At 43.1% G+C, this 20,681-nt stretch overlaps 1 protein-coding gene across 1 annotated transcript in view; it reads left to right on the plus strand.

Annotated features, from left to right (window-relative positions):
• The first annotated feature begins 269 nt into the window (after positions 1-269).
• Positions 270-20,681, plus strand: part of LOC145407778 (neural cell adhesion molecule 2-like) — a 49,422-nt gene continuing 29,010 nt past the window's right edge. The window contains exon 1 of the mRNA XM_080278646.1: positions 270-360. Within this exon, the coding sequence (XP_080134772.1) occupies positions 288-360 (73 nt within the window). The 5' untranslated portion in view covers positions 270-287. The remainder of the gene's footprint in view (positions 361-20,681) is intronic.

Consider the following 20,681-nt stretch of genomic DNA (forward strand, 5'->3'; position numbering starts at 1 on the left):
CACATCTCTTGTGTATATAAATTTCGCAGCAATTTTCAGCACCAAATTTCAGCACCAATTTTAACTTTTTTTTTTTTTGCATATAAATTTGGCATTCATAATCAGCAGTTTTCTCCTTTCACATCTCTCCTGTGTTTATAAATCTTGCACTCATGATCAACACTAATCTTCTTTTTCCAGGATGATGTCCCCACGATGACCCCCAGGGAGGATGACCTGACCACGTGACCTCCCTTGCCCCATCTTACCCCCTGCGTCTGAGGTAGCCTAGAGGTGTGCCCATCACTATGCTGCTACACCTGCTGCTTCTGCTGCCCCTGCTGCTGCTGTGTCGTCAAGCCAGGGGAGCCGCCTTACCAGGTGAGTTCAGACTTTTTACTATTCACCCTTTACCATTAAGTACAAACCCCAACACTCTGTGAAACGTTGTGCTTAAGGTCAAGTAGTGCAGTAAAAGTATCGTTTATCTGCTGGGACAACAACACAATTTTCAGTATGTACGTAAAGGTATTAACTTCCTGAAACGCATTTTTTGGAGGACCCGTGTAAGTGCTATTCTAACGCCCTCGGTGAAATGGCAACGCTATTCTTCTAATCCCTCCACTGTATAAGTTAATGGTCGGAATCAAGCTACACGTCAGTCATTTGTTTAGTGTTTTGTTCACTCTTGTATTCAGGGGCTTGTCCAGGGTTGTATTACGATCAGTTAAAATGCTGTAACAAGGGTACCAGACCACACATCTGATCCATCACCACCGCCATACAACTGATTCGCTACCACACACAGGATCCTCCACCACCACACACCTGATCCATCACCACCACCACCACCACCACCATACACCTGATCCTTCACCACCACCACCACCACCATACACCTGATCCTCTATCACCACCACACACCTGACCCACCACCACCACCACCACCATACATCTGATCCTCCAACACCACCAAACACCTGATCCACCACCACCACCACACGCAACCAAGAAGAGTAGACAGAACCATGATGGTGGTTTATTGGCAGGCTAGGGAGGCCTTCTAGTATCTTCTCCTTAGCTATTTGTTTTGAACGTTACATATATTATTATTATGTATGTTTATCCATTACCTGTCTGTCTGTCTGTCTGTATCTCCCTCTCTGTCTATGTGTATATGAATATACACATTTATCTGTAGTTATATCTAATTTATCTCTCTATCTATCTATCTGCATGCTTTTATATGTGTGTGCATCTGTGTCTGTGTGTACTCTGGCGCATGCATGTGTGTCTGTGTGTTTATGTATGTGAGTCTTTGTGCGTGCGCGTATATGTGTGCACGCGAGCGAGTGAACGAATAAGAAAAAGAGAAAAGAGACGTCCTACAAAGTTCCCCAGACTGCCTTCGCTCTGGGTCCCTTGGCAGAATCTTAAGCAGGAAAAACAGGGGAACTCCACATACTTATTTAAAAGAGAAAACTCAGTGCCTTTGCCTTGCTCTTATTCTTATTCACGTCAGTTGTTCCTCCTCATCTTCCTCTTTCTCATTCTTCTTCCTGGGCCTTCTCTTCCTTCAGTGTCTTTCGATTTTCCGTCTTGTTCGTATTCACGTCCATTTCGTCCTCCTGATCATCCTCTTCCTCCTTCTTCTTCCTGATGGTTCTGTTTTTCCACTCTCATGTTTTCTCTCTTCTCCTGTTTTCCTCATCCCCTTTCTTCTTCCGCATCACGTTCGTCTAATTTGTCCTCTTGTTTGTTCCTTCTTACGTTTATCCATTCTGTCTTCCTCCTCGTCTTCTTTAAGTATTCTTTCTCCGTCTTCTTCAAATCCATGTGTTTTCTTCCTCTTCTTCGTCGGTATGTCCTCTTCCTTCTTTTCATTATTCATCTTGGAACTGTCTCCATTTTGTCCCTCATCATCCACCATACTCCGCGTCACTCCTTTTTTCACCTTTTTTTCCCTTCATCTCTAGCCTCCTCCTTTTTCTTTTATCTCTTCACGTTCATGTCCCTCCTGTATTTCTTTACGTCCTCTTCCATTTCTTTATGTCCCTCCTTTTGTTCCCCTCGTTCTGCCTCCTATTCTTCATCTTCTTTTGCCTCTCCTTCATACTCTTCCTCACTTCCTTCTCCCTATCCTTCTCCTTTTGCATCCCCTTATTCTTCATACTCCTCCTCGCCTTCTCCTTTTTCTCCTTCTTCCTTCTCTTCCTCCGGCACCCAGGAACCACCAGCCCTGCAATATCCGACACTGCCAGCTTGATCTCTGGACCCGAGTGACACCTGCAATATTCTGTCGGGGCTGTGTCGTGTTCAAGTGACACCAATAAAATATACACACTTTTGCATTCGAACTTTGCACTTCACACGTTCGCATTTTCATACTCTATAGTTGCATGCTTTTCCTTTGACCTCTATACTTTTAATGCTTTTTTAAAATTCTGATAAGCACTACTATACACACTATGTTTCAAGGTTTTAATAATTAATTGTCCGTATAATTTTGCAACATCAATAAAGGCGGAAGAGAATTTAATCCCATCATGATTACGCTGAGCATGCACTGTTCCGCGTAATGCCTTTTGGAAGTATGTATGCATCTCTAATACTTGCATTTAATATGAGTTTAGGTTTGTGGTATTTACTGAGGTTCGGTATGAATTAGAGGTAAAACCAAGCATTGTAATATAATTCTGGGTTATGTACAAAAAGCTCTCATAACAAGCTCTCATACAATGGTCTCATAACAAGAAGGCTAATTAAATCAAGAGCGCATTGTCTGATGCTTAAAACAGGAAAAAAAAAAATCAAATAGAAATAAAACTAAGCGCTTCAACGCAGAAAAGTCTTCCTAAGTATTAAAAATGTGGCTGACGAAGGCAAGAATTAAAAAAATATATATATCATCACTGTACTGAACATATTGATAGAGGTAGTTTTTAATTCCTCCTTTCAGAGTTTCATCTTAAGTTGAATAAAAGCGTTCAGAAGTAGCTTAACAAAAAAAATAGTGACATAGTGAAGGAGTGAACAACGAATACAGCGTAATGGTTCGTCCCGTCCCAATTCCAGCCTCTACACATCTCCACCTCTTGGACCCCTCGCTGCCCACGTAAATTTTCCTCCCACGGTCCCCTTGCCTTCCCGTCTGTCGTCCCACCTTTTACGTCTCCCTGCCGCTCTCCCTGCCTGCTTTTCTGCCTCTCGCCCTGCCTGCTTCTCTGCCTTCCGTGCCTCTCACCATCCCCTAGACCCCATCTACCCATCTATCCTCTTCATTGCATCTTTTTCCCAAACTGTTGTATCTCTCTGCCTCCCTCCCTGCTGTTGTCCTTCCCCTGTACTCCATCGCCTCTCTTCGTCATTGCTTTCCCAACTTTTGCCTCATCCTTTACATTTACATCTCCCTGTCTCCCACCCTTCCATTTCCCCTAAGCTGCATCCCGTCTCCCCTTCTGATTCTTGTTTCTGTCGATCCACCATTTACATTTGCTTTCTCTTCCCTCCCTCCCTCTCTCTCTTCCTCTCCCGCACTGCATCTCTCCTCCTGTCCCTTGCCTTCCCTCCTGCTGTCCTATCATTTATATTCACGTTTTGCCGGGCCCACCTGCCTGTCTTCCTTCCCTTCACTTCACCTCCATCTGTTGTCCCGTTCTTTACATTCACGTCTCTTTGTGTCCCTCGCTACACCACGCCTTCTTTTCGTTGTCCCATTTTTTTACGTTTACTTCTTCGTATCTTACTTCCTTTTGACCTCAGTTTCAGTCCCTTTACACCGTCTTGTATACTCGCCTATTGTTCCCACCCTTCCCTGCACCTCGAGTTACACCACACCTCCCACAGTCCCTTGCCCTCCCCTGTGTCCCATCTTTTACAGTTACATCACTCTGCCTTCATTTTAAGTTCAACTCCCAGTCTTTTACATTTATGTCTTCCCTTGCCTATCTTCCATTTCTCCTCCTCACCCTGCCTTCTCCCTTTCCTCTCTTCCTCCTCCTCCTTTTCTTCCATCTCCTCCTTTTCCTCCTCCCACTCCACCTCCTCCTCTTCCTCCTCCTCCTCCTCCTCCTCCTCCTCCTCCCTGATTTATACATTCCACTTTATCTTTCACCACCTCACTCAATCTCACCCTCGGAAATCCTATCTGACAACACCACCTTCCTCTCCAGTTCCTCTTCTTGCCTCTCCTCTCTCGCCGCCTCTCCTTTCTCCCTTCATTCCTTAACTTTCATTCCCCAACTCCTCTTTCCCCTGCTCAAGTTCCTTTCCCTCGAATTGCTTCTTCTGCCCTTGTAATCAACCTTTCTCATTCCTCTCTCTCTCTCTCTCTCTCTCTCTATCCCAACCCTTGTCATACCCCTCCCTCCCTCACTCACCCCCTTTCTTTTCCCCTTTCTCACTTCTCTCATTTCGTATCCTCTCCTTACTTTTGTCCTCACCCTCCTCTTTTTTCCCCTCTCTCACTCCTCTCACGCCCATTCCTAACATTTCCCCTCCCTCACTCATGTTTCATTCATTTGCCCCTCTCTCGATCCCTAACGCCTTCTTTCACTCTGTACTCCACATTTAATCTCCCATTTTCCATTCTCCACATCTTTCACCCCCTTTCCCGACCCTGGCATCCCCTCTCACCTCACTTTTGCCATATCCTCTTCCCTTCCCATAAGCTTTTCTACATATTACATCTTCTGCACCTCCGCATCACACATCATCATCATCATCACCATCATCAGCCAAACCCTATCTCTCACCATGGCCATTCTTCTACACCCAAGAAATAACCTTTAATTACTATGCTTCCCCAACTGCATCGTTTTTACCTTCCTTTTTCCTCTTTCACCCAATTTGCTCACTTCCTCCCTCCTGTTCTCAGCAACCCATTAAAACACACTATTTCCTTTCAGCTCCCTCCACCATCACTCGTATGCGCCAAACATTTTCCCTCCGTCCCTTCCTTTTACATGCACGCCTAGGCGCGCGCGCGCGCACACACACGCACACACACACACACACACACACACACACACACACACACACACACACACACACACACACACACACACACACACACACACACTGTACTTTCACAATCCTCCCATTAACTACTTCACCTTAATTTAGAATGTTTGTATACGGAAACTTTGTCTTACTGTTAAAATATATAAGGTTCCACCAAACTAGGACCCTCTTCAGCATAATATCCCCTTTAGCTTCTTCTGCTTTTAATTTTCTGATCTCTTCTCACTCCTCAACTTTTTTCTCACTAATCTTTCTTCACAGCCAGCGGTGCATCCAGTTCAGTTTTCATTCCTGCTCATGGCCCCTCTTTTATTGTCAACCTCCTCTATTTACTGCATTCTTTCCTCTTCGTTTGCAACTCATTTATTTCCAACCAAACCCTTACACAATCCCAGTTAAATTTCCTCCTTCCTTACTCTGACATTTCCCTCCTCTCTTTTGCTGCCTTTCTCTTCCTCTGCAACTCTTTTTATTTTCAACCACACCCTTGCGTAGTTCTGTTGTTTTCCCTCACAGGTTGCATAGACCTCTTTATAATTTTTTTAGATATCTTACAGGCAAATAGGCCCTCATTTATTTGTACTTTCTGTGTACTCGGATGTAATTTTCTCAGGTTCTTTTAACCTTACTCTCAGCTGAATAAAATCGCTTTGCTTTGAGTAGAATAGAACACTAGAGTGGTCCCCCAATGAAATGGGTGACAGGTGTCGCTTTTAACACACCCAGGCTTCTGAATCTAAAAAATAATTATAATAATAGTTTGGCGTTAGGTGAAATACAACAGAGAAAACGTAACCACAAGAGTTTAACCTCTCTCTCTCTCTCTCTCTCTCTCTCTCTCTCTCCCCTTCACTGAACTTCTTCCTCTTCCACTCCAACTTCCCTTTTTCTCCCTGAACCTCTTCCTTCTTCCCACACAATACCAACTCCCCCATTCTCTTTCACAAACTTACAAAGCACTTTTTTCCCCTCTCTCAAACTTTAGCCTCTCTCTCTCTCTCTCTCTCTCTCTCTCTCTCTCTCTCTCTCTCTCTCTCTCTCTCTCTATCTCACACACACACACACACACACACACACACACACACATCCTGGTTGCTCCCCTCAAATATCTATGATTCATCCCTCCCCTTCCCCAGCCTCTTTCCCCCCTCTCCCAGGACTCTAATCCTCTTTATCCCCTCCCTCCCCTCTTCCTTCTCCCCTCCCTGCCCTCATCCCTTTCCCTTCTCCGGAACTATTCTCACAGTCGCACTACATGAGAATACTTCCTACCGGAGATATCTCGAACAGCTTTTATCCTATTTTAGCCAAATTTTGTGTGAGTGTTTGAGGATCTTTAAAGAGGTAACCTGTCGTTTTCAAGAACAAGGGGTCAAAGGTCAGGGTTATAGGGCAAAGTTGAAATTGGCTTTGTTCTACTACTTTATCCATGAACCTGTTGTTCTGGAAGAAAATATAGCACTTTTCGTCATGGGCTGCCCTTCAACCCGTCTGATAAATGTGTCTGATAAAAGCTTGAGATATTCCACCACCGGAACTACTGTGAAAATACCGTAGTTTTAGCCATGATATATCTCGAGCACTTTTTATCGAATTTAAAAAGATTTTGTGGAAGTGTTGAGGTGCAGCCCATGTTGACACGTGTTATTTTTCCTTCTCCTATCATCCCTCCCCTCCCCTTCTCTCACCCCTTTTCCTCCTCCCTTTATTCACTTTATCTGATCTCTCCTAAGTCATCTCCGCTCTTCATTTTCCTCTTTTGCCCTCTTTCCACATTCCTCTCTCTTTCACTCCCAATTCTCCTCTCGTTGTCCCAGCCTCCTTCACACTCTTCATCCTCTACTCTTTTTCCCTGACTCCTTCCTTCTTACTACTTCCCTGTTCCTTTACTCCCTCAGTAATCCTTTCCTCCTTTAATCCATTGCTTCACCCCAAGGCTCATTCCTTAGTTTCTGTCCCAAACATAAATCTTTCTGTATCTCGTTCATCCTCTGCCTCTCCTTCTCTGTGCTTTTATCCATCCCCTCTCCTCCTCTCTCTCTCTCTCTCTTTTCTGACTCCCTTTTTTTTTTTTTTTTCCCTCTACTCTCTTCACCAGATCCCATCGGTCCTCTCCCCTCTCTCCTCTCTACTTCCTATCTCTCTTTCATCACCTCTCTACCCTCTCTCGCCTTTCCCCTCACCTATTCCTCAGTCACTCCTTCGCCTCTCACGCAATTCTTCACCCCCGTCCCCTTTCCCTTCTGTTGTACAGTAGCTTTGATTTCTACCTTGTGCATCTTCCACTTCTTGTTATTAAATCTCCAACTTCTACATTTTGCATCTTTGACTAATTCCTCTGACATCCTTTACTATCTCCATTTTCATCGCTCTTTTACATTATATATTTCCTCTTCTAACACCTGTCTTCCTCCGTCCTCTCCTCCCCTACTTCGTTTACCCTCTTCCATTCATTTAACTGCTTTATTTCTCTCTTTTCTCTCTCTCTTGCATCAGTGATTTCATCCTTTCTCACGTCCTTTTCATCTTTGTCTTCCTCTCTTAACATCTTTGTCTTTCTCCATTTACTCATTTTCAGTATCTTCTCCTTTCACACTTTTGGTCTTCGCCTTTTATCCCTTGTTTCACATTTTGACTTCCTTCTGCGTCTCCTACTTCCGCTTTACATCTTGACTTCCTTCTACATCTTTTACTTCCTCCCATCTCGACTCTATTTACTTCTTTTGTCTCTGGTGTGGAGAGGGACGCCTTCACGTGGTGGCACCGATATAACGTGGTGGCTTCACTACCCTGTTACACAAAAGCGCCCCTCAATTCCATCCCTCTACCTCCAAAATGAGGATGGTGGACTCAGAAAGAAAAACTAAGTCTGCAGTCGACCGGGTTAACATTTCGGATGAGGATGAGACCACAGAGCAATAATAACACTTTCTTCACCTCACAACCTCCCGTCTGTTCTAGGTTATGATCCTTCCCTCTCCTGTGAAAATAAAATCCGTTTGGTCTCTATCTTACCCCCTCTTTCAAAAATTCCCGTCTCTCTCTCTCTCTCTCTCTCTCTCTCTCACTCACTCTCGGTATGTCGTGCTTCCCTTGTTCCCCCTCCTCAGTAATCCTTCACCCTCACCAACTTTTTTCTCCTGCTCTTGTTCTTGCTCCCCCCCCCTCTCTCTCTCTCTCTCTCTCTCTCTCCCTCTCTCTTGAATGGTAAGTCACTGTGGGTTTGGGGCAGACTTGAACAGACATGGCATAGACGGTGAAACAGGAAATAGTAGTATCGTGTATTTATTTTACCCTGACGATGATCCTTAACACCTGCCAGCCCAGTTGATTACAAGGTGTAGTCAGATTAGTGTTGATTCGACTTGTAACCAAGGAGACTCATTCCTCTATAACATGACTTGGTATGCAAGTTTTACGAGTGGCTCAGCTCTGTCACATGAGACCAAACCAACTATAAAAAGTAGTGGTATACGAAGCTTAGGCTGTCTGATTTTGAAGGACAGGAGATGGGTTGTTAATACTCAATCTATGGAGCTCAAACCCATTACAAACCAACCTCCAAACGTGAGGCCAGTTCCAAATCGACCTAGCCATCGTGTCGTTTTCTTTCCTCCCACCCTCCCATCCTTCCTTTCTTCCTCTCTTCCTTCTTACTTTACTCTCCTCACCGTCTCTTCCTTCTCATCTTCATTCGTTTTTCTCCTCCCACTCCAATCCCCCCTACGTTTCCCTTTCCCCTTCTCTCCACCCAACTTTTTTTTTTTTTTTATTCCTTAACCTCCTCTACAATCCCCCTCCACTTTATAGACTCTTATATCCCTTTCCCCTCTCCCTCCTCCCTCTTTTCCTTCCTTCTCCCTGCACCCCTACTCTCCCTTCGTCCACTTTCCATATCCCTGACCCCAACTCTCTTCACCTACACCCTCGTTCTCTCACACTCACTCCCTCTTTTTTCTTTCCTCCTTGAACTCCTTCCTTGTCGCCATCCCTTTTCCTCCCCTTCTTCTTCTCCTCCTCCTCCTCCCACTTCCTCTGCTGCGTTTTTCCTTACCTCCCCTTGAAATTCCCCTCCTCCTGCACCTCCTCCTCCCCTCCTTCACCCTCTTCTAATCTCTTCTGCCCCTCCAAACCCAGCGTCTCTCACTTCCACTCTCGCTTCCTCCCACTCTCTTTTTCTTCCATGACATCTCCTTAACTTCCTCTTTCTCTTTTATTTTCCCCTTCCGCCTTCCCTTCCTTTCACTTCTTCTTTAGTCTCTCCCATTCTCACCCCTCTCCCTTACTCAACCCCCTCCCACTCCCAAATCCTTTCCCTTCCCCCTCCTGTCATTTCACTCTCTTCATCCTCCTCCACCTCTTTTTTTCTATTCTCTCCTCTCATTTCCTCCTTGGCCTTCTCCATTCTCACCTCCCTCTCATCATTTGCCCTCCCTCCTCATTCTCCTTCTTCTATCCATCCACTCCCTCCCTTCATGTCCTTTTTTTCTTCCTCTCCATCATCACCTTCCTCCCACCTCCTTCCTGACCTCCCCTGTTCTCACATCTCCAAAACTTACCCTTCTCTTCCTCTTTCTCTCCCTCGCTCACTCTCACTTCACGCCCTAGTTCCTCTCATCCATTCACTCATGCTCTCTAGTTTTTACACTGCATCAAAGGCATTTATTCCAGTGTCTGATTCTGACCCCTCTCACCTTGGCGTTTCTCTTTGATATCTGAAAATAATAAATCTGATGACATAATGCTTTTTTCATGCTCCAAGTTCTCTTTTGGATTCGATATTTGTTAGAAATGAATGGTGTGATTTCAGCGTTCTATTTTTTGTTCTGTACTGGAATTGACTCTATCTGATGGTTAATATGAACTGCATAAGAGTGGATGTCTTCGCCTGTGATTTGAAGTCAGAATACCAAGGGCTTGAATGGTAGGTTAACGAGTGTGTGGCTCGTTTAAATGAGCAGGTTTTTGCTAGTTCACCTTCCGTCAGGTTTTTCCTTGCGCTGTAAACCCTACCTCACCCGATCTTTAAGTTGGAAAAGAGGCCTGGATGATAAAAATAATAATAATAATGACTGATGATGATTCCAGTTCCATCACCCCCCAAGACCTAATATTTATCATATTTTTGTTCCTACCAAACGATTTTGCTAACGTAGAACACACTAATAATGAAAAGATTACTGATTTCTATATCTAATCCTTCCCAGTCGAAAAGTCTGCCTAAAAGTAGGATAAAATCGTCAAATCAAGAAGGAAGTAAAAAAAAAAAAAGTTGCCAAAAATACAGGAAGTAAAGTGGTTCATGAACAAATCTGAATACAGTAAATGAGTTCTGATTCCCTTCTCCCTCTCCGTAAAGTAAAAACAAGTCATCAAGATAAAGGAGTAAATTGGTTAACGAACTAATAAAGTAAATGTGGTATGATTCCTTTCTACCTCTCCGTAGTGTAAAAACAAATCACCAAGATAAAGAAGTGAAGTGGTTAACGAACGACTAAAGTAAATGTGGTCTGAGTCCCTTCTCCCTCTCCGTAAAATAAAAAGTCACCAGGATGAAGGAGCAAAGTGGTTAATGAACGACTAAAGTAAATGTGGTCTGATTCCTTTCTCCCTCTCGGTAAACGTATCATTAATGACAATCCCAAAATTACGTCCGGCTTGCACCAGCCAGGGTAATGAGAGGATGACGAGGCCCGCGATTATTATTACACCGCCTGCAGTGAAAAGCGCGAGGTATATCAGGTGTCTAATGATAACAGTGGTCATTGGGATATATTAGCAGAATTAAGGGGTTATATATATAGCACTGACAAGGGCCTACGACTTGTTAATCTCGTATTCTCGATAGTATGGCAGGTTGGATAGCAGTTTTTTCATAGCGTTGTATTTTGCATGTTACAGTTTGAAGTGTTATTTATATCTACTTAATTCCTTCACTCCGAGGGGTCTCTGGTGGTAGATAAAATTAAATTCGAGGTACGTCGTCAGGCTGAAGGGGTTAATGGAAGGTGTTTCTGAGTTCATTATTCAAAGAGATTCCTCTAAAGTACAAAGTGCGCTCTCAGGGTTAAGAAGTTAGTACCGACATAATCTACATCAGCATACAAAAGGATAGTGTGTGTGTGTGTGTGTGTGTGTGTGTGTGTGTGTGTGTGTGTGTGTGTGTGTGTGTGTGTGTGTGTTTTGGGTTAAATACAATATTCTCTTCCATGTCATCCAAAAACTTTAAACCGATTATATCTGCATTAATAACATGCCTGTGAATATTAATATGGAACAAATGAAATACAGTAATATATTCTCTGTTAATATCGTTCAAATGCCAATATAATTTACACTAGCATCATACAAGAGGATAATAGTAATAGTAATAGATAGCAATAGTGATAGACGGCAACTAATAGATAATACGCAAAACAAACCACCAAAGAGGAAGTGATGAGGGCGCTTACAAAACCAGTAATCAGTGGAGAACGGAGCCTATTATCGTATTGCGAGTCGGGGGCGATATCACGAAGAAGTATCGCCATTAAAGAATAATAGTAATAGGTAGTACTAACAGGTAATAAGCAAAATAAATGACGAAGGAAGAGGAGAAGAGGAGGAGACGGGTGTTAACGAAATCTCCTGTAAGCGATGGAGAACGGAGCCCTTGATCGTAATGCGAGCCAGGCGCGATAACAGAAACAGGAATTGCCATTAAACAGGCTGCAATAAAAGACTGTTAAGAGCGGCACCCACGTCCGAGTGTAGCCGGCAATGAATACCCTCTATAAACTCAACTTTCAATTAGCCTCCGCCTTGACCCGCTCAACTTACGGCGCAATAAGTATGGTAGTGTTGGAGAGAATGGTGGGGGGGATAGTGGAGTGGGTGAAGTGGTAGAGAGAGAGAGAGAGAGAGAGAGAGAGAGAGAGAGAGAGAGAGAGAAAGTTAAATTGCTACACAGTCTATACCAACTTTGCGGTCTTATCAGGGTGGTTTATCCTTGGTAATATTAGAAAATGATGCTCTGCAGAAGTAAGAGATAAAGTTAACACAATAAATAGTTCTTCCTCATTCTCCAAACCACATAGGAAAAACTTTTTACGAAATGGCGAATATTTTTGTTATGTGAACGAGATTATTGTTTACGCAGCCTAAAATAACAGCAAAACTTATTTACCTGAACATGCATCACCTTTACATTTTAATTACCTTTCGCATACCTGGAGTTTATAAGGATTCTTCAAATTAATATGTTGCAAAGGTAAATTCCAGTTGCAGAGAAATCCTAATCTTCCAGATTTTGTATAAATGATTTTGAAACTTTATCCATCATTCTCGCAGTTATTTTATTTTCGGTTGTGTCTGCATTACCAATTTCCGTCTCGTTTGCTGCATCTGAGCCACTTGTATAGATTATTGGCCCAGTATTGAGCCCTGAGGTACTTTACTTGATACGATTCCACCCTCTCTCTCTCTCTCTCTCTCTCTCTCTCTCTCTCTCTCTCACACACACACACACACACACACACACACACACACACACACCTTCAAGTTCAGCCTCCTTGTTTGACCCATTGTGTGTGTGTGGGACATGGAAGGCTTGTAGTCTGATCTAAGGAAATTAATCCATGAATAAAATAAGAAGATGGTAAGCCAACGTCGGGATTAGAATTTTCAGTCTGTAAAGTCACACATTGTTGTCGTTTTTCCCCCCGGCTCATATGAACATGAACCCGGTGAACTGCAGGCTGAAGGTGCTATACTCCTGCAGTCCACCATCCTACTTTTGGGGGATAGGGAGGTACACACACACAAACACACACACACACACACACACACACACACACACACACACACACACACACACACACACACACACACTCAAAAACTCGCGAGGAAAAAAATAATCTCGGGCAGTTGACGAAAATCATAAAAACTCTTCCAGCTTGACGGAAAACCAGAACTGCCAACAAAAGACTCGGCCACTCCCTTCCCTCTCCCCCTCCCCCCTCCCTACCCCATCCCCCTCCCCCCTCCGCCATCCCCCGAGGCTCTGTGAAGCTCCAGATGCAGGAAGAGGAGGAGGACGGCAAGAAGAAGAGGGAAGGGAAGTGGAAAGAGATGAAAAAAAGAGGAACGGGAGGAGGAGAGAGGTGGAAAAGGGAGGAACAGGAGGTGAGAGGAGATGGGAGAGGGAAGAGAAGGCAAAGGAGAGGAAAGTGGGAAGATGGAAAAGGAGGAGGAGAAGGAGAAGATGAGAGAGAGAGAGAGAGAGAGAGAGGTAAGACGAAAGAGGAGAGAGTAGTAGTAGTGGTCGGAGGAGAAGGAGCCTGGGAAAGTTGGGTTAAGTAATTAGGTCGCGAGGTCTGAGCAGTGAGGAGAGTGGGCTGATGCCTCCTTAGCCTCTCTCTCTCTTTCTCCTCTGATGGTCGTCCCCTTCACCTTCCTCCATTCCTTCCACCAATTTCTCTCCACTTCGTACATAATTTTACACCTCCTTCAGTCCCTCTTACCTCCAAAATTTTTTTTATTTCCATCATCTTTGTTTTCCAATTTTTAGTCGTCATTCTTTTAGGATTTGATTTCTCTTCGATTTTCATTCCTCATCTTCTGCCATAAGTTATGCCTGTGTGATTATTATTTCTTCTTATGTTTTCATTTTTTCACTATATTCTTCCAAATTGATGGCTCATCTCCTTAGCCTCTCCTACTCCTCTAATAGTCGTCCCCTTCACCTTCCTCCTTTCCTCTCTCCAGTTTCCCTCATCTTCGTTCCCAATCTTACATCTCCTTAACCCCTCAATTTTTCTGGGCGTCCATATACCCCGCATTGTATTATTTATTTATTTATTTATTTATTATTTAGTTTATTCCTTCTTACTAATGGGTGCCTATTACACCAGCACGCCGAGCGCTGGGGTGGTATGCTTTTGACTCGGTTTGTATGTCTTTCTCTCCTTCTGCAAGATTATGGAAAACCCGGTGACTGGAATTATACCAAAGTTGAAATAATGACTGAGAACCGTCATAGGAAGAAGTGATTATAGTTTGGCCGGAAAAGGCACATCTCCATCTCATCTACCTTCACCTTCCTGTGTCCCATAATCACATCTTCTATCTTACCTTTTCACACCTTCACATCTATTCCCATCTACATCTTCCACACCTTCTTTTCCCCCAGATAGCTCCTATATTTCAAATTTTCTTCCCATCTTCACGTTCATTTCCATCTTCATCCTCTCCAGCTTTACCTTCCTTTGTCCCATAAGCATTTCTGTCTCACCTTTTCTTTCTACCTTCCCTATAGACAGTCACTGCCACCTGCTAATCTTTCCCACGCCTGCTATTTATGCGTTCCATTTCCTCCCATCCCTTAAATCTCTTCCCTTAACACACATCTCCCCCATCTACACCATTATTGTCCGTGTATTCTTTCCCGTTCTGATCGTATCTGTTCCGCCCTCTCCTCCTTTCTTTCCTTATCTTTCACCTCTTACCTTCCCTTCTTTCCTCCCTTCTCATCCATCACCTTCACCTACGTTTCCCTTTGCATCTCAATCTCATGCTTCTCCTCCATCCCTCCTTCCTTATCTTCCCTCACTTATTCCTGCTTCTTCCCCTCCCCTTAACTAATCCATTATCATCTCATCTATCTTCCTCTCTCTTGCTTCTCACATTATTCTCTCCCCTACCTTCTCCCCTCCTCCCTCCTCTTCTTATCAATCGCTCTTACTTCTATATATTCTCCACCTCATCTACTATCATCTGTCTTCATCTCTTATACGGCATCACCTACTTCCCTCCCCTGCTTTCTGTGTTTCATCCATCTCTTTTCCGCTTGCACTCACCTTCCCTCATCCTCCCTACTCTGATTTCTTTTTGTCCCAGTCTTCCTTCCTTTGTACCTTTTGTCCCTCTTCGCTTTATCTTCCACCCCTCTCTCCCCACCTCCACTTGTTTGTCTTGTTGTCTCTTCCTTCTTTTTCCATTATCTTCATATTCACTCCAGTTTCCCACCTTCGTTATCATCCTCTCTTTCTGTCTTATATCCTAACTTTCATCTTTACCGAATCTATCCTTTTTGCTTCATCACCCGTTCCTCCAGTCCCATCTCCTCATACTCTCGCTGTCTCCTCTTTCCTTACTTTCTCATCTACTCCTCCTCCTTTTTCTCTCTTCTTCAGCTCGCTTACTTATCTCTCAACTTTCAGCATCACTTACGTCACCCTTGTCTTCACTTCATCTCCTGGTCCCCTCACCCCATCTCCACTCTCCTGTCTCTCCCTCTCTTCTCTCACTTTCATCATACCTCTTCCAACCCCAGTCTTCATCCCTCTTTTTTTCTTTTTCCCAGCTATCTTCATCATTCGAACTCGTCCAACTTTTAACTTCTCCTGCTTTTACAGATCTCCACTTCAATTCTATCCCTCCTCCTGTCCCTTCCAGCTAATTCTCTCTATCTCTCATCTTTATCTTTCGGTGTCTCCCTTTCTTCCTAATGTAATTCATTTTTTTTTTTCCGGACAGTTTTGGCTAAAGGTCTTGGTGGATTGGGGAGATAAATTTTCACATGATTCTTGTATTATTACCTGCGCCATGGAGGTTATGTTTCAGCCGGCGTTGGTTTGTTTGTGTGTTGGTTTGTCTGTCTGTCAGCAACTTTACTCAGATAGTTATGAACGGATTTTGATGAAATTTTGTGGAAGGGTGGGCCATGGGCCAAAAAGATTTTTTTTTTTTTGCGGGGGGGGGGGCAATCCAGATTCGCATCCGCAGTACCCTGCACAGTATCTCCAAAAGTTCTCAATGAATTTCAATGGAATTTTGTGGAAAGGTGAGCCATGGATCAAGAAAGAATTGATTAAATTTTTTTGAGGGGGGATCCGGATCCGGATTCTTTGTGGCACTGGCGGAGTTATGCGCTCTCTGGGCGATTTCTAGTTCCAGTATTCTTCTTATTATTCCTTGGTAGGTGTTGCCAAGTATTAACTAACAGACCTACTGCAGACATTCTCTTTTCTTTATGTTCTTTTGCTTTCTTTTCTTCATCATCACCACCACCCCCATCTCTCACGCCAGCGCCCCTTCTCTTCCCGTCTGTCTTTCTCTTTCCGTCTCCTTTCTCCCCTCCCCCTTTCTTCTTTTCTTTCTCATTCCTATTATCAAATTTCATCACCATCACTACTACCCTTGCTCCTCCTCCTCTCCTCCTCTCCTCCTCTCCTCTCTCTCTCTCTCTCTCTCTCTCTCCGTCCATCCATCCTCCCATCACTAGCTTCCTCTTCTTCCATAATCCTCCCCTTCTCTGTCATCTTTATTACCTCCCTTATTCCTCCCCTTTCCCCTCCTCTCTCTCTCTCTCTCTCTCTCTCTCTCTCTCTCTCTCTCTCTCACCACCTTTCCTCCCCACCAAGCCCTTCCTTTCTTCCTTCCATACCTCTTAAAGCCGAGGTGGAGGCAGATGCCACTTCATGCCACTTCCAGCCACTTAAAACCTCATTACAGGGGACCGGCATTCTGAGACCCTTCGTCCTCCCTCCTCCATTATCTTAAAAGGAACTGCTACGAGTCGATACCTATTTATACTCCTTTTATTTTAACTTGGCCTAAAATTTCCCCATCTCCATCTTGAATGCTGAGTTGTAGCAGCTGATTTACGCTAGAATGTCATGCTGTTCAAGAGGAAATGCAATGGAAAAGATGCAGAGTCCTAGTATTGTCTTATTCTGCCAATGAGCTAAGTGAAATAACATAAGGACGAAAATTTGAGCCAGGTTAAGGTGAAAGAACTATACTTTGTGATTTCGCTGAACTGGAACGTGAGGCATTTATATCCTTTTCTCAGCAGTCTTTTAGGGACCAGGAAAGGTGATGATGATGATGATGATGATGATGATGATGATGATGGCTAGGACCATGAAGACAAAAACGATAACGATGAAGAAGAGAGGAGGAGGAAGAGGAGCATGGTGATGATGATGATGATGATGATGATGATAATGATGATACTCGTCTTTCCAACATCTGAGGACAGCTTTAACGACTTTGGACCTGTTCTGGCCACTCTTCTACCGCGAATGCATCCTCCCTTCACCTCTTCCTTCCCCTCATTATATTTTAAGAGCGAGTAATTAGGTCACGGGAATAAATTGCTTAAGTTGTTATTAAGTGTGTGTGATTAATAGCCTGTGGTGAGGCGAGCAGGGAGCGAATATTAAAGTGGGGGAAGGGCCGGTATTCTCTTTGGTCCCTAACACCTTTTCCTAAGCGATTTATTTTGCTCATTACACGTTGCTGTACTATTCTGCGTTATATAAATCCATTCACCATTGCCATACTCTGCGCAAATGTCGCACAAAAGAATATTAACAAACTAATTTAAAAAATAAATAAGGAGCCTTCTTACCCGAGGAAATGGCCAAGAAAACATATAGAGTGACTGGACTGGTAAACAGAAGCCAATTAATATTATTCATTTAGATCCAATTAAATTTTTTATATTATGTTTTTTTTTTGTGTGTGGTCTAAGTTTTTGTCTGTTCAGATTAGGAGAGAATTTTAGAAGTAGGAAGGGTTTGATCTGGTCTACATTAACTCCACCAGTATTAATAATTTTAGTAACTTTTCATTTTAATATACTACTTTCTTTCCTTGTCCATGTTCTTTCACCCTAATTTCCTGTAACGATAGTACCCTAGGGAGCTAGAGAAGAGGATGGGGAGAGAGAAGTCTGCTTTGGTCTGCTGTTCTTAAACTTCTGTAATTAGAGAGTAAGTCTTCCTAACAATATAAAGTTTGAAACACCAAAAAGGTATCGTAATCAGGTCTTCGTGGTTCTGACTGTCTATCTATCTGCCTGTCTGTCTGTCTCTTTGTCTGTCTATCTGAAATCATCTTCTAAAAGTTCCGTAATTTGACAGTATATGTATCAATATTATGACTTTACCAAATCACTTTTGTCTTTGTGGACTCTCTCTCTCTCTCTCTCTCTCTCTCTCTCTCTCTCTCTCTCTCTCTCTCTCTCTCTCTCTCTCTCTCTCTCTCTCAGCATCCCATTTCCTCTCCCTCACAATCTTCCAACCTTTCCTTTCTGCGTCCACCTCAACATGTCAGGACCCACAAACACATATCTACAACTGGTCTGTTATTCCGACCCACTGTCCTCTCTCTCGAACGCTCCCACTTTTATTTTTTGTCTTTTATTTCCACCCTCGAAGCGAAATCCGTAACTTTAATGCCTTACCGTAGAGCTCAGAGGGACAGAAGTATTTTGGCTCGTGCGGAATTCAGTGGAGGTCCGTTTTTTGCATTGGAACGTACCGGGACTGAGACTAGCATCGTAACTTTCGATCATTTTCCCATTTCGTGACTATACTTTTTTCCTCTTAACTTGGTCCAGATTTGCGTCCTTTTGCAGCTATTTTTACGCAGCTCAATGGCAGAAAGGCATTACGACGACTCTATATTCTTTCCATAACTCCTCGTGACTGGTATAATTTTCTCGTGTTAATCTTTTGTTAAATTCAACATTTAAGATGGAGAGGTGGTCTCTTTAGGTCAACAACGAACAAGAAAGACTTTTGAATTTTCTTTTTCAGGCAGACTAAGGAACCTGTGGAAACTTTGCATTTTTAGGCCAAGTTAGAGTAAAATGAGTACCCAATTTGCTTTTCAAAGTAGAGTAAGGGGCATCGGTAGATTCTGTGTCACCCTTTCATTGTCGTTTCAGCACCTTTCTTTAATATACAAAATTTGTTAGTGCAGGAAACTGGAAAGATATGGGAAGATCTTCTTGTCTCCTGTTCACGTCATTCCTGCAATTATCCCCTCTTAAGCATGTCTTGTTTTTGTAAGAAGGACAAGAAACATTGATACTGCGTTTCCCTTACCTTGTCCCTCTTGTAATTATCTTTCATAATAAGACTGCTTAATGGAGGAAGAATAAGAGACAAGGGGGAACTCTTCGCTATCCTTTCTTCGTTCCTCAGCAATCTTAGCCGCGCACTAATTACGGGAAGAACTAGAGACATACGACGTTTCTGGAGGTCGACATCCAACCAAATACCAGAAATAGAAGCCATTGAGTTTTACCGTGTGGGCGTAATCATATCTTCGACGTAATGGAGTCTAGTGGATTCCGTGGCTTGCTAGGAGTGCATCAACTTCGCCAATAACTGAATATAAGATTGAGTCATAGTTACGTATAGCCGTCCCTCCTCCTCCCCCTTTTTTTTTTTTTACATTTTATTTTGTTGCCAACTTTCACAGGATTGGGACAACTTTGTTTAACTGTGTTTAGATAGAGCTTTGTAGTTCGGGTGTGTTATTGTGTTACTAAAATAGCTACTTTAAAGGCTCAGTATAATGAAATGTAAACGAAGCTTTGTACCTAAAGTGTGTTCGTGTACTACTAACTTTTTAAAGGCCGTTGTAGTGAAAGATGCTTATAATTTTGTAGTTATGGAGTGTTTATGCGTTTTTCGAGGCCTCTCGTACTTAGGGTAAATAATTACTGCAGTCAGGGTGATTTTAGTGCAACCCACTGTGGAGGTTTGTTGAAATTTTGTAGCTAGGGTGTGTTGCTAACTGTATTGTAGAGGTCCTTCGTGGTGAAAGGTGTACTGAGCTTCGTGGTTAGTATACAGTATATTCATGCATAACTAAAATTTGCAGTTTAGTATTCTGAGGCCTCTCGTAGTTAGGGCTATATAGAACTTCGTAGTTACGGTGTGTTTATGTGTATCTAACTGCATTGTGACTGAAAAAAATGCTGTCTGGAAGAACGGTCATAAGTCCTTTTTAACGGGCAGTTTGACGTTCCAGGACGCGGGACTGAATACTTAACAAATTCTGCGGCCAACTTCTCTGGGAGTTTCATTGGGAAAAATGTAGCAACTGCCATCTTTAAATACAGTAAGATAGAATTTTAAACTTTCTTGCGCGCTGCTGTACCCTGAATGTTTATTAAATGATGTTAAGTAATCGCTTTAGCATAAAAACTTTCTAGGAAGTTCAGCAGTGTTTGTGTCGCAGCCTTCTGAAGAGGACGCACACTGGTTCACCTTGGGTACACCTACAGTCAGGGACAAATGTTCGCCTGCTTGCTGATCCACTTCTTTACGCACAATGTTTTTTCCGTCTCTTTTCTCCCTGACGCATTCTATCAAAGAGAATCATCAGCGGACAGAGGTTTGCTGTATACTATGTCTGTCGCAGATTAAGAACATTAGTAAGGGGAGGTACGGTAAGTGATAAGTAAAAGGGGTGAAATACTGAGCAAACTTTTGTCGCTGACTGTGACAAGACATGGTACACGGAGCTTTAACTTAAGGTACTCGACCCTCATCTGCTTTTTTTTTTTTTTTTTTTTTTTTTTTTTACATATCTGACTCTCCGTATGTATATATAGATTCACTGGGTCAGGTTATGGGGCTGATATCAAGGTTATTCTCTTTATGTGTAGAAATGTTAGTGTGTTTGTCTTGTGTTGGAGATACCAGTGTCTTCGTGTGAATATTTAGTACAAGAATAGGGGTACTTTTGGACTCCCATGACTAGTCAAATAAATCGCACTGCGCTGCTGTGAATAAAATGCCATAATTACTCGACCGTGAAAGACTAAGAAGTAACTGTAGAGATGATACTGTCAACAACAACAGCAACAACAATGACTCTCTCTCTCTCTCTCTCTC

Source organism: Coenobita brevimanus, chromosome 74 (assembly GCF_032717465.1).
Source record: "Coenobita brevimanus isolate Jiangsu-jjx chromosome 74, ASM3271746v2, whole genome shotgun sequence".
Classification (NCBI taxonomy): Eukaryota; Metazoa; Arthropoda; class Malacostraca; order Decapoda; family Coenobitidae; genus Coenobita; species Coenobita brevimanus.